Genomic DNA, 14,341 nt, shown 5'->3' on the forward strand with positions numbered 1-14,341 from the left:
TACTTCTCATGTATTACTGCTGGCATGTAATGTCTTCTATCTAATGGTCCCACTTCATGTTACTCTTCATTTATAGCATTTACCATATTCTGCCTCTTCCTTTATGTATATTTTTCATACTTTTTAAGTTAGCATTGGCATCCCTAAGCCCCAAATGAACCAAAATCTCTAACATTTTTAGTACCAACATGATACCATAGGAGAAAATTTGGCACTGATGGGTTTTAGTTGAAATGCAGGTAAATTAAAAATACTGTAAAAAATTACCTCTAAGCTATATGTATAAGGTTTGTATGAAATATAAATAAATTGTATATGTAGACTTGGGTATTATCTACAAAATATATCATTAAGTATAAACAAATATATCAAACTTTGAAAAAAAACTTGTTTCTAAGCATTTTGGTTAGGGAATAATTGACATATACCTTGTTTTTAGGTTTTACTCTCTTGAGGGTCATAATCCTATTTCTCTAATTCAGATCTCTGACATCATATCTTGCATAGTGTAGATTTCAAATATAAATTGAATTACAAAATTTACTTAATTTATATAATCATAAAATATAATAAAATAAGCCAGGCACCAGAGTCTCAAGAAGTTGAGAGAACAGTTTGGACATCAGTGTCCTTGAGGCTTCACTGCTAAAACAACCACAAAAAGTAGGACTGGAGGCATGGCTCCAATGGTAGGTAGCGTGTAAGCCAAGCAAGTAAGCTGAGAAGTTCTAGGTCATTAAACATGTAAATAAATAAGTAAATAAACCTAGCAATTTGATTGACTGGAAAGTAATCTTGAAATTATTATATATAATAAAGTTCTACTAGTAGCCTGTTATGATTTTAGATTTTCACCCTTGAGTCTAACCTCAGTTAAATAAAAAGCCTGATTTGAACACATAGATAATTGAGATTTTGTTGTAATTTTATAGAAGAGATTAAAAAAATGCCACATAACTAAAAACTAAATTACTATGATTTTCAAGTACAGAATTATAGTGAATGTTTTTTTAAATTTTTTATTCTTTTGGTTTGTTGTGGGGTTTGAACTCAGGGCCTGGGCACTGTCCCTGAAGTTTTTTGCTCAAGGCTAGTGCATTTCCACTTTGAACCACTTTCATAAATTGCATTTTTAAAATGTATAATTGTAATAACTTTAATCTTTGTAATAGATTTGAGCATCTTTTTAGTAGAATAATAGCCTACTAATACAGCAAACAAGACAAAAAAAGCTTGTATGCATTTTCATACTTTATGGAGCTTATATTTGGAGCGCATATTTGGTTAGGAGCGCGCGTGCGTGCGTGCGTGCGTGCGTGCGTGCGTGTGTGTGTGTGTGTGTGTGTATGCTGTATGCGTGTATGGTAGGTTTGAACTCAAAGCCTTGTGCTTTCCTAGGCTACTGCTGAACTATACTTCCAGCTCTTTTGTGCTAATTATTTTTTTGATAGGGTCTTACTTCCTGCTTGGGTATGTGCCTGTACCGTGATCATGATTCTCCCATTTTAGGTTTCCTGTTGAATCTGGGATGACAGATGCATGACAGCATACCTAGTTGCTGGTCAGGAAGGGATGTTGAGAGCTTTTTGCCTGGCTATGATCATCTCAACTTCTACTTAGCATTTAGGATTACAAGTATGAGCCACTAACACATGACTAAATTCCTATGAATTGACTCCGTTGACACAGAAATAAGTGTCTGGGATGTATTGCATATTGATATAAAAATGCTGTTGTAAGTAATATTCTGTATCAAGTTTTCTGTTACCTTTGTATTGGTGGCTCTGGGACCTTGTGCATACTAGGCAAGCATGTCCTCTGAGCTATATCCCTGGATAAATGAGCATGGATGCTTTTTTGCAAAATTATTAGTAATAAAGTGAATATTGTGTAAAAAAACAATCCTGAGGGTGGCTCCTTAGTATGAAATTTAATTTTTTTTAAACAAGTTGTCTTATTTAGTCAGAGGGAAATAGTTGCAGTCATTTGTGACTTGTTAATATGAAAACTGAATTTTTAACACAGGAATATTTTAGTTTTAATTAATAAGCTATTAGAGCTGGGCGTTGGTAGCTTGCACCTGCAATTGTAGCTACTCAGGAGGTTGAGATCTGAGGATTGAGGTTTGAAACTAACCTGGGCAGAAAAATCTGTGAGTCTCTTGTCTCCACTTAACCACCAAGAAAGCCAGAAGTTGAGCAGTGGCTCCAGTGGTAGAGTGCTAGCCTTGAGCAAAAAAGCTAAGGGACAGTGCCTAGTCCCTGAGTTCGAGCCTCAGGACTAGTGCACGCACGCACGCACACACACACACACACACACGACTATTAGAAGTTTCTGGTAGGTATTCATTTTCTTTGTTGTAAATCAATGGGTATAATTTTGCTTGCCTGAAAGATGATTGTGAGTAAATTGTTTACTTGTTCACTCAGTGTCAAATGGGCAATAGGGCAGAGTTATAATATTTGCCAGTGATATTTTTTAAATTTTATTTCTTGTTATAGACGATGAAAGTACATGAAAAACACCAGGCAAATCTATTAAAAATCTGTTTTTATCCTGATTTCTTTGGCATGCCTATAAACCTAAAGATTAAAAATATTTAATACAGAAAGAAATTTTAATTGATCCTTTGGAGTCCACATAAAATGAACTCTAAAGTGTGAAGATATTAGATATTCCATGCCAGATATATTTATTCAATGAAAAGTTTCTTAATACTTTTATCTATGAATTAATAATTCCTCTACCTTGTTTCAAAAAAAAAAACCTTTTTACTTTCTTAAGCTACATTTTGTCAAATTAAAATATTTCTTTAGATACATAAAAAAGTAGATTAAAAAGACAAGAAATGGGTCTTCAAGATTTGACAGTATGCTAGCATTATTATAAGTTATAAAACCCTATTTAATATGCCAGTAGCCTCAATAAATTTAAGCTATTGCATGGTGGTCATTTTCCCGCGGTGCTAGGTTGTTTAGTAAACTAGGTTATTTGAATCCCATTTATTTGTATAAAAGTGATACATTATTGAATTGTTTGGCAAGATCATTTTTATTTAAAAAATGAGCTATTACTTGATTTAGTGAATACAATGTTGTTATTTTTTTGTCCAACTAATCAGTTACAATGTAGCCAGAACTATCTTGGTTCAAATAACATACTACTTTCTGATGGTATTAGCACATATTGCCAGTTTATTATACTATGGAATTGAGAAGTGTTTGAGAAGAAATTCCCAATGCTTATAATCTGTAGTTAGAATTGGTAATTTCATAATTTACTGACATGAATTGAGGAATGGAGAGAAAAGTATTTAAAATTATTACATGTGTGAATAGAAAAAGTAGCAAGATTCATAGTTACTTTAATGATTTTCATAGTGGCAACAAAGCTGCCATACTTTAAAGATTGTGTGGGGACATTGTGTAAATTGTATTACTCTAAAGTTATTATGTATCCAAGATTAGAAATAGTTGGCTTTGTTTGTTTTTTCCTACAATGATAGAAAAGTTTTTTTTCCTCTTCCTAGTATGGGGGTTGGTATAATTAACTTCCATTATAAAAAATGGCTGAGTTCAAGTTAAAAATCACTTTATTTTAATGTACTTTTCTTTTGTCAGCATTCTGTACTAACCTATAACATTTGGCTTAGAGTAGGCAGAGAGGGAAGGAAGAAAACCATTGTTGCTATAGTTTTCTTCCAACTCTTTACTTTTCAGTTTATTTTTATAAGTATAGTATCTTCCATCTTAGAAAAAAATCAATTTTTTTTCATAGTAAACATGAATTTTAAACGTTCCCTATTTTGGTATACATATACAGGATTATTTTTGGTTCAAAAATTTTAAAATACTAATATATATCTTAGGATTTTCTACATTCAAAAGACAGAATGAAATTTTATACACAGTTCATTATTTTTGATGCTTCAAATAATATAGTAAGTATATTATATTAGGAAATATAGTGGTAAAAAAGACCCTTGAATTACTTTGACTGTTTTGAGCCTGTAACTTTGTTTTTCATGTTAAATGTTACTCTAGCTGTCATCATATAAATATATCTGTAGTTGTGGATTACAAACAATACACATTATATCTTTTTAAAAAGCAGATACCTGTGTCCATTATATTTTAAAATTATACACTGCTTTAAGGCTATGTATTTATTCTTTAGAAAATATGACTTACATGATATTTTGTGATGGACATAATCATGACAAAATATACACATGATATACTTTAACAAACTGCCATGCAACAAATACATTAAGTAATGAAGAAATTGAATATATATGACCTAATATCGACATTCACATTAAAAATTTACAACATAACCAATACTTAAAATGTATCCTTATATTTGGCAGTAATTCCATTTTTTACAATTTAAATTTAAAACCTTTCACAATATAGATTTGGTGAAACTTAGATTTTTCCTTAGTCTGTGACAACCTGAGGTACCAAACATTTCTCTCTTATTTCACTATCTTCATAGGTAATTTTTTTGTTTCGTTTAGGATCTATCCAGGAATTGTGTATTACAGCATTGTTAGGCATGGGATCAGCTTCAACTATGGAAACAACTCGTTTTTTCATTTTACTTTTTAAGACCTTTTGAAATTTTTGCCTAGTGAAAGCATATAGTAGAGGGTGAAATATAGTTGTTCCATAAGCCATGACTAGAAAACACAATCTTAATTTTACTAAAAGGTCACTTGGGCCTATACATAAAATTGTAGTATTTAAAACAGAAATTGGTGTCCAACAGAGAAGAAACGTAGAAATAATCAGTAAAGACATTTTGAAGACTCTTTTCTGCCTTTCTCTTCGTTCACGGTGTCGTTTCATGGCTCGCCGGAGGGCAATTATTACAGAAACTGAAGTTCTTACACCAAAGACTACATTTCTCCCACCACTGCTTTGTGACATGTCTGTAGTCTCATGTTGAGTGGTTAGGGAAATTGTCTTTTTCTTTCTTGCTTTCTTTTTCTGCCCTGTCGAAAATCTTGTGCCTATTCGAATATTAAGAGCTTGAAGTATCTTGGTGTATGTGATTAACATTACCACAACTGTGAAAAAGAATATTGGGATCTGTACTAGAAGGTGATAATACATTCCCAGTTCAGTGTAGTATTCATTTGTACTGACACACAGAAGAGTCTTGTTTTCCCATATATTTCCACTTTGGAGACTGAAAAAATTTACCTCAATAAAAGGAATCAGGAAGGAGAAAAAAGAAAAAATCCAAATAGATATCATTAACATTACAGCTCTGCCCATTGTCAGAATTCGGTTTGCAGGTTTTACAGAGATGTCATATCTGTCTAATGTGATCGCAAAAACGTTGATTGCTGTTGAGACACTTGCAAAGGAAACACAAGCCTCATGGAAACAGCAGATGAGAGCAGTGTTACTCTCCAGTGAAAGCAGAAGGATAACTATAGTTAGAGGAATACATCCCACACAAATAATTACATCAAGTACATGAAGATTCATTGTAATAATATTACTGACAGAGTTGATTAAGTTGGATTTCATGCAGTAAAGTACCAATACGGTGAGGTTGCTGCCAAGTCCCAACACAATTTCTAACATAAGAAATCCAGTGAGAGATACTTGAAAGCTTAATGGATATGATAGTGGTTGGTACATATTGGTGTTGATGTCATCAATGTCATCTCGCACTGTAATGTTAGAATCAGACTGCATGTTGATTTCCAGAACAGGAGAGAGACACATTCTTTTGGAGCAGTTGTTTTTTTTTTGTTTTTGTTTTTTTTGCCTAGAAAGTGAAATAGAATAAACTATTTGATTTTGGCAATTTAAATGATGAATAAAACATGTAAACAAACCATCTTTTTATTGTACACCTTTATTTTTTAAGTTTGTAAAGTGTAAGTGGGAAATGTGGAGATAAAACATCAAGATTACATTTGTTTTACTGTAAGAGGAAATGATCTTCTTTTGAAAAAATAACTATTTAGGGATTGGACCCCTAGAATGCAAAATTGCTTAAGATACTAAAGAGGTTTGCCTCATTTGGAAATGTGATTTTTAAAAATTTTTTTAGAGAAAAAGTACTTTTGTATAATAAAACTATCAAGTATGCAACACTAATTTTAATCTGATGACTTAAAATTTCATTTTATAATGTTGTGAGTAGATATAAAGTAAATGATATTTTAATAAGCTCTAGCATGATTAGTGTAGGTGTAATTATTCTTGTGAGATTTCAGCTGAACAGGGCAAGTGTTCATTTAAAAGGATAAATATACCAAGTGCTACTTTGTTTCAAACTACCTTGTGCATGTTGATGGAATCTCTTAGAATTTAGCATTGTGCTAAGGAATATTTAGAGTTATTTCCCACAAAAGAAGGAAATGATATTTTTTTTTGTATATCACAGTGAATATGTTCACTTGATCTTTACAATTGGCAAACATAAAAATGGAAAGAAAAGGGATATTAAGCCAAAGTGAAAGTTACAAGGCTTTTTTTTTCTTTTTACATCACTAATAATGTCTATAAATTATTTATTTTGCGACCACACCCTCTTCTATCTTCTGGAAGAAGAAAGTTGCAGTTTAATACATACTAAGAAATAGGCATTTTTGAAGTGGTTCAAAACATACTAGTTGACTTTATTTGTTTAATCAGAGGTTTTTAAATTTTATTTTATTGTAAAGATGCTGTACAGAAGGGTTACAGTCAGAATATTTTTTAAGTTTTTTTTTTTTTTTAAAAACAAGCTATAATTCAGGTAGAAGTATTCTGAAGCCCATATTTTAAGGAAGCTTTTAAAGTTAGACATTACCTGTGAAACCTTTTGTGTACATCAGCCATGTATACTTTTGAGGAAAAATTTAAAAATAAACCTTTTTTTTTACTAATTCATGAAAATTATATTTTAATATGCAGGGGTTTAGAGTTATTTGTGTGAATCAGTATATTCAGTTTACAATATAAAAAAATCACTAGCAAACTTTTACATTTCAAGTACAGCATTTTGACTATAAAATTCAAACTATACAAGCTAATAATTTTCAAAATTTATGTTAACCATTCATTTGATGTTATCTTTGACAAGGTTTAGAACATAATTTTATTTCTGCATATTATTTTGGAAATACTATCTCAAACACAAATGATAATATTTTTGAGTTATTTAAGTATTAATAGAAGCATATTTATTCAAAATAGGTAAAAGTTTTAGCTTACTCTGAAATCTTATAAAAATGGAAAATTTTAAGCATGCCAAATTTTCAGAGTTGGTATATTAAACATCAGGTCTTTGTCACACCAGATTGTAGTTAAATAAACCAATCATGTCAAGTGAAATGACAATTACAGAAAGTATCAGCCCCCTCCCTTTCTGGTAAATGTTAACACGGTGCAGTGCAGTGGGGTGCATGCATCTTCTGACCTACCTGTTTGCTGTCACCTTATGGGCGATTTAGCTCACTACGGCAGGCAGTTTTTCACGAATTGATACATGATGTCATTGACAGATTTTGACATGAATTGTTCACTGAGAACAGTGAAGTAGCTGTATTTTATCTCATGTCTTGTAGGAATTCTTTCATTTTTCTCTCCAATACTTCAACTGCATGAATTGTGAGATTAGTTGGCTGATGGATTGCTAAAGAACAGTACATAATATTATGTGTTTGATTTACCTTAAAAAGTCACGACCAAGAGAAACTTCCTCAAATGATAGGAATTATGTTTTTCTTTGAGGAAATGTATGATAGAGTCTCTTTACGATAGTGTCTGAAAAAGAGAAGCATAAGGTTTCTAGCTTCCAAAATGTATTTAGACATCCTTTTGTTATAATTGTAAATCTGTTTGTACAGCAGTCCTCATTATTGTGAAATGATTTCTTGATCACATAACTTGCTTTACATTATAAATCCAGTCCATGCTCTCTTGATAGAAACCATCTGCTATTTAATTTGGTTTGTTTTCATTAGAAGATGACACATAATTGGTCATAAAACTCAAATGGAAAATCCATTAGTCATATCAATTGATAAGAATATCCTGAATATTTAGTGCAGAAAACACTTGCTAAAGCTTTGTTTTGCTCGTTGGTACATTCTCCTTTTTGGAATTCATGTTTCATTGTTTCTTCAACATTAGTAGCTTCCATAATTCTCATGTGTTCAAGTGTAAACTCCTCCTTTAAAAATGCTCACCATTTTGTTTCAGCCTTTTACAGTTATATTTTCTTTTTGTGATTGTTGTATTCAGCATCTTCTTAGGGTACTGTTAATTTTTTAATATTCCAGCAGTATTGTAGACTGATTCCTTGGTTTTAACTCTTCAGTTTCTTAAAATCATATTTATAAGTGCATCTTGCAGTTCGTAGCTCACAGAGCTAGGGAAACTCAATCAGATGCATTCTTCATATTGTAAGTTGTAAATACTGAATTAGCTGCTTTAGGTCCTATGAACAAAAGAAAAAGAAAGGTTAAGAAACAAGATTCCTAATAATTTCTAATTAATTGAAAGTTATTCTGATAAATTAAAACCATGCACCATTTGTTCTTAAAATAAGCAGTTCTATTGCTAGAATCATAACTATGTGCATAAAATTTAAATCCTAAAATATCTCATTTTCCTAACAGAGATTGTATAGATTACTTTAACAACAGAGTTAGCATTGTAAATATAGCCACAAGAGAAAGACTGTATTTATAAACTAATTCCTGCTGTCTTTTAAGAAGCTAACTTGAATTTTACAAGATTATAAACAATTAGCATCTACTAAACACACTCTCATTCCCTCTTTTAATAAACTGAATGTTTCCTACTATAAAAACACTGTAGCTTGCTTAATTATTAAAACATCGGTTGAATCTTAACACATTAAAACAGATTTCATGAGAAGATACAATGAATTTTTATTGATGAATTGCTCATGTGGTTGAAGCAAAAGGCAATACAAAAATTAACTATATTTTTTCAGTGAATAAGCATGCTAATAATCCTAGCATAAAATTGAGTAATAGATAACAGATTGATACCAAAACTGGTTCTTATAAGAAATATTAGCATTTTTGGACACTAAGAAAAACTATACAGATAACATTAGGAATCAGAAATCTGTCTGAAGTGACTTGAGAGCTGATGTCTTCATGGTGAATTAATAAAATATTCTTAACCCATTCGAAACATTTTACATTAAAATACATCTTGTCTTCAGAGAAATAGATTTAAAAATTACATGCTTAGCAATAAGTAGAACTAAACATTAAACTCTTAAAATTTAGGCTGAAATTTAAAAAGTAATTTCACCCCACTGTGATAGTTTAAAAGCTACTGTATACTATAATAAGGAACACATCTTACCTCTGCTAAAGATATGATAAATTCTTGATGTAGTTGAAGCATTTCCCGTTTTGATTGATTCATTTTGTTTGCTTGTTAGTAGAGGATGAGGGGAAGAGGGTTATAAACGTCTCTTCAGAAATGACCTTAATGAAAACGTGTCTGTATGGTGCCATTGTTTCAGCAGTACTGCTGATGTATAGACCGTGTAGTGCTGCTTTGAAGCTGCTGCGGTTCCTCACAATCAGTAAGCATCTGAAAATGCAGAATGTTTCTTCTCTCCAGAGACATTTAGATTCAGTCTTTAAAAAGGAACGGCACTGTTTTCAGAGGAAAGCCTGTTCTGAGCAGCTTTTGCAGTATGACAGCCTACCTTGTCGCTTCTCTCCACTGCAGAGAGATGCAGTGCATTCACTAATTTTGATTGGTCAGTTGTATTGGGCTTAAACTGTGCTTCATATGTATAGCAGAGATTCCCTCCCACCCTACTGTTTTATATAAGAGTGCTTTCTTAAAAGACTAAATTTATAAGTGCTTGTATGTTATGCTTAAATAGAATATGAGTAAATTAGTTTTTTTTTTTAAACATGTGTATTTTGTTCTGGATTCTTGGTCACTGATGCCAAATGTTAAAAAATGCATGGAGATGTTTTCTTATTGTGTGTAGGGGGAAGGTTTATATAGTCAAAAGTATATATGTATATACTAAAGGCTCATTAATTGCACTTGAGAATATTTTACTATTTATATATAATTTTGGTGTAGTTTCTTTGTTCTACAAATAGAAACCCACTACATTTTTACAGTGAACCACACTGAATTTCAACTAGTTTGTTTGTATTCAAGTCATCATCATGTATTCCAAATGCTTGTGAATATCTCTAGGTATTAAATTCATTGAGATATTCTTTTATTTCATTCATTCATTCAGAATATTAAATCAGCTTGATCCACGGTAATTTTACCATAAAATATTTTTAAAACATTTCCTTGCCAGTAGCATACTAACAGTAGCATACTAAAAGTTAATATTTTGTTTTACCTTTTGGGAAATAGTAATCTCAATTTTTACCTATAGGAAGCTTCTCATTTAGCAAATATATACTGGCCATTTGCCATTAGTATTTTATTTCAATTGGGTATTTCTGTTTGTGGCTTGGTCACATTTCTTGATAGATTGCTTTTGGCAAATAGATGTTGCTAGATGCTAATGTAGTGAAGGAAAAGTTACTTGTAACTTGTAGTTTATGTCTTCATAAGTTAAAAAGCTAAATTATTTTCAGATAGACTGCCAAAAAACCCAATGTATAAAAACTGAACATATGAATTAAAAATTAATTTATATTCATTTTTGGTTACCTCTAAATTTGTTTGTTTTCAGTAGCAAGGATAAATATATTTTTAGATTTAAGTATGTCAAGTGGCTGGATTCTGTACTTATAAAATTGAAGACATTACTGATGATTGAATTATTAGAACATTAGTCATCTATACAGATCATATTCCTAAAGTTAATAATTTAAATTTAATAATTTAAATTTAGGAATCTGATCTATATTTTTCAAAATGTTTTTCTTTATTTTATAGAGAAATTTCTGACAAGTACTTGAGTTTTGAGTGCATTTCTATAAAAATTTAGGGTAACATGAAAATTTTTGTTATGAATTTCTAGAAATTTCTGAATTAGTTTTGGGTGTCAAGGCTTTGATAATACTAAGAAGGAAAATGTGCCATTTATTATTCAAGAATTTTGAAAATTAGGGAAAAAGATCTTGATAGAATGCCAGCTACATGAACAATCGCTAATACATACAAAATGTTATTTTTAATTTCAAACTGAAATCAGAGAAAACATGTTGGCATGTGATGGGGATAAGAAAATTATTATTATTATAAGAATATATAGTGCTTTCCTCCCAGAGAGTTCAAGTATTTATTTAGGGTTTTTTTTTTTGGCCAAAATGTATCTATATACAAACAAACAAACAAATAAGGCACTGTAGAAATCTGTTGACCTGAAAAAGCATAGGTAGGTTATCAGCAGACAGTGTTAGAATACTGCTGACTACCCTTCTGGGTAGTTGTACCTTTTTCTAAGAGAAATTGTGATAGTACTTGAGCTGAGAAAGGGATAATCTAAGTTTACTCCCTATTTGCCTATATAACTTTTGGTAATTCAAGTTTTCTTTAAGTGATGGTATAGCTTTTATTCTTTTTGTTGAAGTATATTTCACTGTTTTAATTACCTCTGTGAGGCAGCATTTCCAAATTATAGTTTGATAATTTTGAAACATCAAAATGTGAGTTCTGGAAATTTGAGTGAAGAAAGCTGAAGGCTGGACATTGCTGCCTGTTTCCTGTACAGGTGACTTATGGCTCATGTTATCAAAGCTATCACAAATAACAGGGTTTTTTTCTTTAATTGACTATAAAGCATAGTGTAATTTCACTTTTTTTAAAAAACCACAAATTTGATGCTTAAATGTTACTCAAATTTTTATGAGATGTTTCTAATGCCCTCTGTTTTTAACAAATATGCTAATATATGAATCACTGGATCAAAAATCATATTATATTATTTTCATGGAAAAATTGTACATTTAGGTTATAGATTCTTGTTTCCATAGTAACCCACAGTTTCTACATTTTGGCATTTAATGTATTTTATGTTCATATAAGATACTAATTTTGCAAAATGCTACAATATGTGATTTAAAACCAAATTTTGTTATGAAATAATTTTATAGGTTAATTTTTTACTAACTTAAAATCCTAGAAAAACAAGTTAGTTTTTCCATTAACTAAGCAACAGATGTGTTTGATCCTAAAACATAGCTTAGTTAAAATCATTTCTTAAAAGTTATGTTTTTCTCTTTAGTTATTTTTGTATTTTATATCTTATTTTCTGATATGAATTCTTTTATTTTAGACATTTGTCTTCTAAATTTGTGTAACAATACCTATGAGAATGATTTATATTTACATTAGATGCATGCGTAAGCTTGCAAGTAGTTCTGATGCTTCATTTTTCTTTATGATTCTATGAGTTTGTAAATAAAAAACCCTCAACTTTGTGAAATGTTGGAGCTAACTATAACTGAAACTCTTTGAAAACTATATATGCAAAAGCAGTCTCTAATTGATTAAAATGATTTCTTAAGCCATATTGCTTCAGAAAGGGTGAATTTTAAATGAATATGTGCCATATTTAATTCTGAACTCTTTGGTATATTTGAACTCAGGGAAGAAAGGATTATTTAGGGTTAAAACCAATTCAGAAATTTCATTTGGCTTCTTAATTTTGAATTTCTTTCACAACAAATGTTTTACCAGGAAAATAGAAGTGTGCCATCTGCTTAAATCTCCATCAAGTAGGGAATAGCTAGAGTAGTGGAGAGTCAACAACATTGATGATTCATTATCTGTCATAGAACAATAAAAACCTAATTGTATTAAATAAAGTACATGCATTAAAATTGCAAACTTTCAACAGAAAATTCCACAAACCTCACCTAAATCGTGTATTAAAATTTTTCATTTTTTTCAACTTTATATTTTTATCATTTGCAAACATCACATTTCCATTTTCTTATTTGAAAGCTAGACGTTGGACCTTATGACTACTAATAACTACAGGTTAATCTCTATCTCTTACACATTTGTTGACATGTTTGTTTTGTGGCTTTCTCTAAATTCACTCCCCATTTTTAGCTAACTGTTTAGAGTGTCTTATGTTCCTGTTTATATCCCTTAAATAGTAAGCATTTTGTTGAAATTTTCCCTCATATATTTTAATCAGTTATAAGAGTAGCTATGTTTGTGCTGTTATATTGATTTCTCTTTTCTGTTGTTCTCTTTTCTTTGCATAATTCTTCCAGTCTAGCTTATTGTGCAGAATCCAATTCATTTCTGCCTTAAAACTAGGTCAGTTTGATCAACTGGATTGCATATTTTCAGAAACCTGTGCCAAATCCTGTCTTTCTGAGGCTTATATTCTGATGGTGACCTGGCTGAAGGGCTTGACTATGATCTAACTATGATGTGGTGGTCTGAAATGGGTTAGATACTTTTTTTTTTCTCCTTTCAATCCTGGGGTTTGAACTCAGGGTCTTGAGCTTGCTAGGCAGGCACGGTACTGCTAAGCTATAGCTTCAGCTTTTTTGCACCCTGGTTATTATTTTTATGCTGGTAATGAGGCTTGAACTCCAGGTTTCTTGTTCTTTCTCAGCTTTTTCACCTCACAGCTCATACGCTAATACTTGAACTATGTCTTAACTTCCTGATTTTGGCAGGTTAATTGGAGATAAGAGTCTCATGGATTTTTATGCCTGGGCTACAGTATCTGCAGTTCTCATTCTCAGTCTTTTTAGTAGTTTGGATTGTAAGTGTAAGCCATCATCACCTGGCACACTGGTTATTTTTGAGATAAAGGTCTCACTTTTTGCTTTGGCTTGTGCCTGGACTACAAGCAACCTATTTTATGCTTCTTGTAGCTGGGATTATAGGTGCTTGTAATGGGGTTTCATGGAACATTTCCCCCCTGGCTGGCCTGGAACTGAGATCCTCTTGCTTTCAGCTTTCATGTAGCTGAAGTGACAGGTTTATGTGACAGTGCTGTTGCTTGAGGAGTGGTCTTATGATTTACCTAAGCTGGTCTTGAGACATGACTATCTTGTACTCCTAAGTAGTGAGGATTACAAGCATGAGCCACCAGCAATTGGCCTAGAAAGCTACTGTTCTTTATGTGTAGAACCAGAAATTAGAATTCTGCTGTAGGCCATGCTTCTACTATAGATTTACAGTTAAATCCATTGTAATACTTGGATTATTCATTTGAATAAATGGATAATTGGATGATTCATTTGCATTTTAAGCATTTACTAAACTAGTTTTTAAATACTGTGACTTAATGCTACCTATATTCAGGAATATATTTTCAATTACTGTTGCCTTGTAGTCTCAAATACTTACAAAAAAGACTGATGTTATTTTGGTTTTCTTTTTTTGGG

At 31.4% G+C, this 14,341-nt stretch overlaps 2 protein-coding genes across 2 annotated transcripts in view; one reads left to right on the forward strand and one right to left on the reverse strand.

Annotated features, from left to right (window-relative positions):
* Cog5 (component of oligomeric golgi complex 5) overlaps positions 1-14,341 on the forward strand; it is a 207,024-nt gene that overhangs the window by 37,951 nt on the left and 154,732 nt on the right. The gene's annotated exons all lie outside the window — the stretch shown is intronic.
* Positions 2,295-9,713, reverse strand: Gpr22 (G protein-coupled receptor 22). Its single transcript, XM_069996234.1, has 3 exons — positions 9,354-9,713; positions 7,430-8,448; positions 2,295-5,784 (listed from the first exon to the last, which is right to left on the reverse strand). The coding sequence occupies exon 3, from the start codon at positions 5,739-5,741 to the stop codon at positions 4,440-4,442; it is 1,302 nt and encodes a 433-aa protein (XP_069852335.1). The 5' UTR covers positions 5,742-5,784; positions 7,430-8,448; positions 9,354-9,713; the 3' UTR covers positions 2,295-4,439.

The sequence above is a fragment of the Dipodomys merriami genome, unplaced genomic scaffold (genome assembly GCF_024711535.1).
Source record: "Dipodomys merriami isolate MVZ:Mamm:240054 unplaced genomic scaffold, mDipMer1.0.p SCAF_5, whole genome shotgun sequence".
Lineage (NCBI taxonomy): Eukaryota > Metazoa > Chordata > Mammalia > Rodentia > Heteromyidae > Dipodomys > Dipodomys merriami.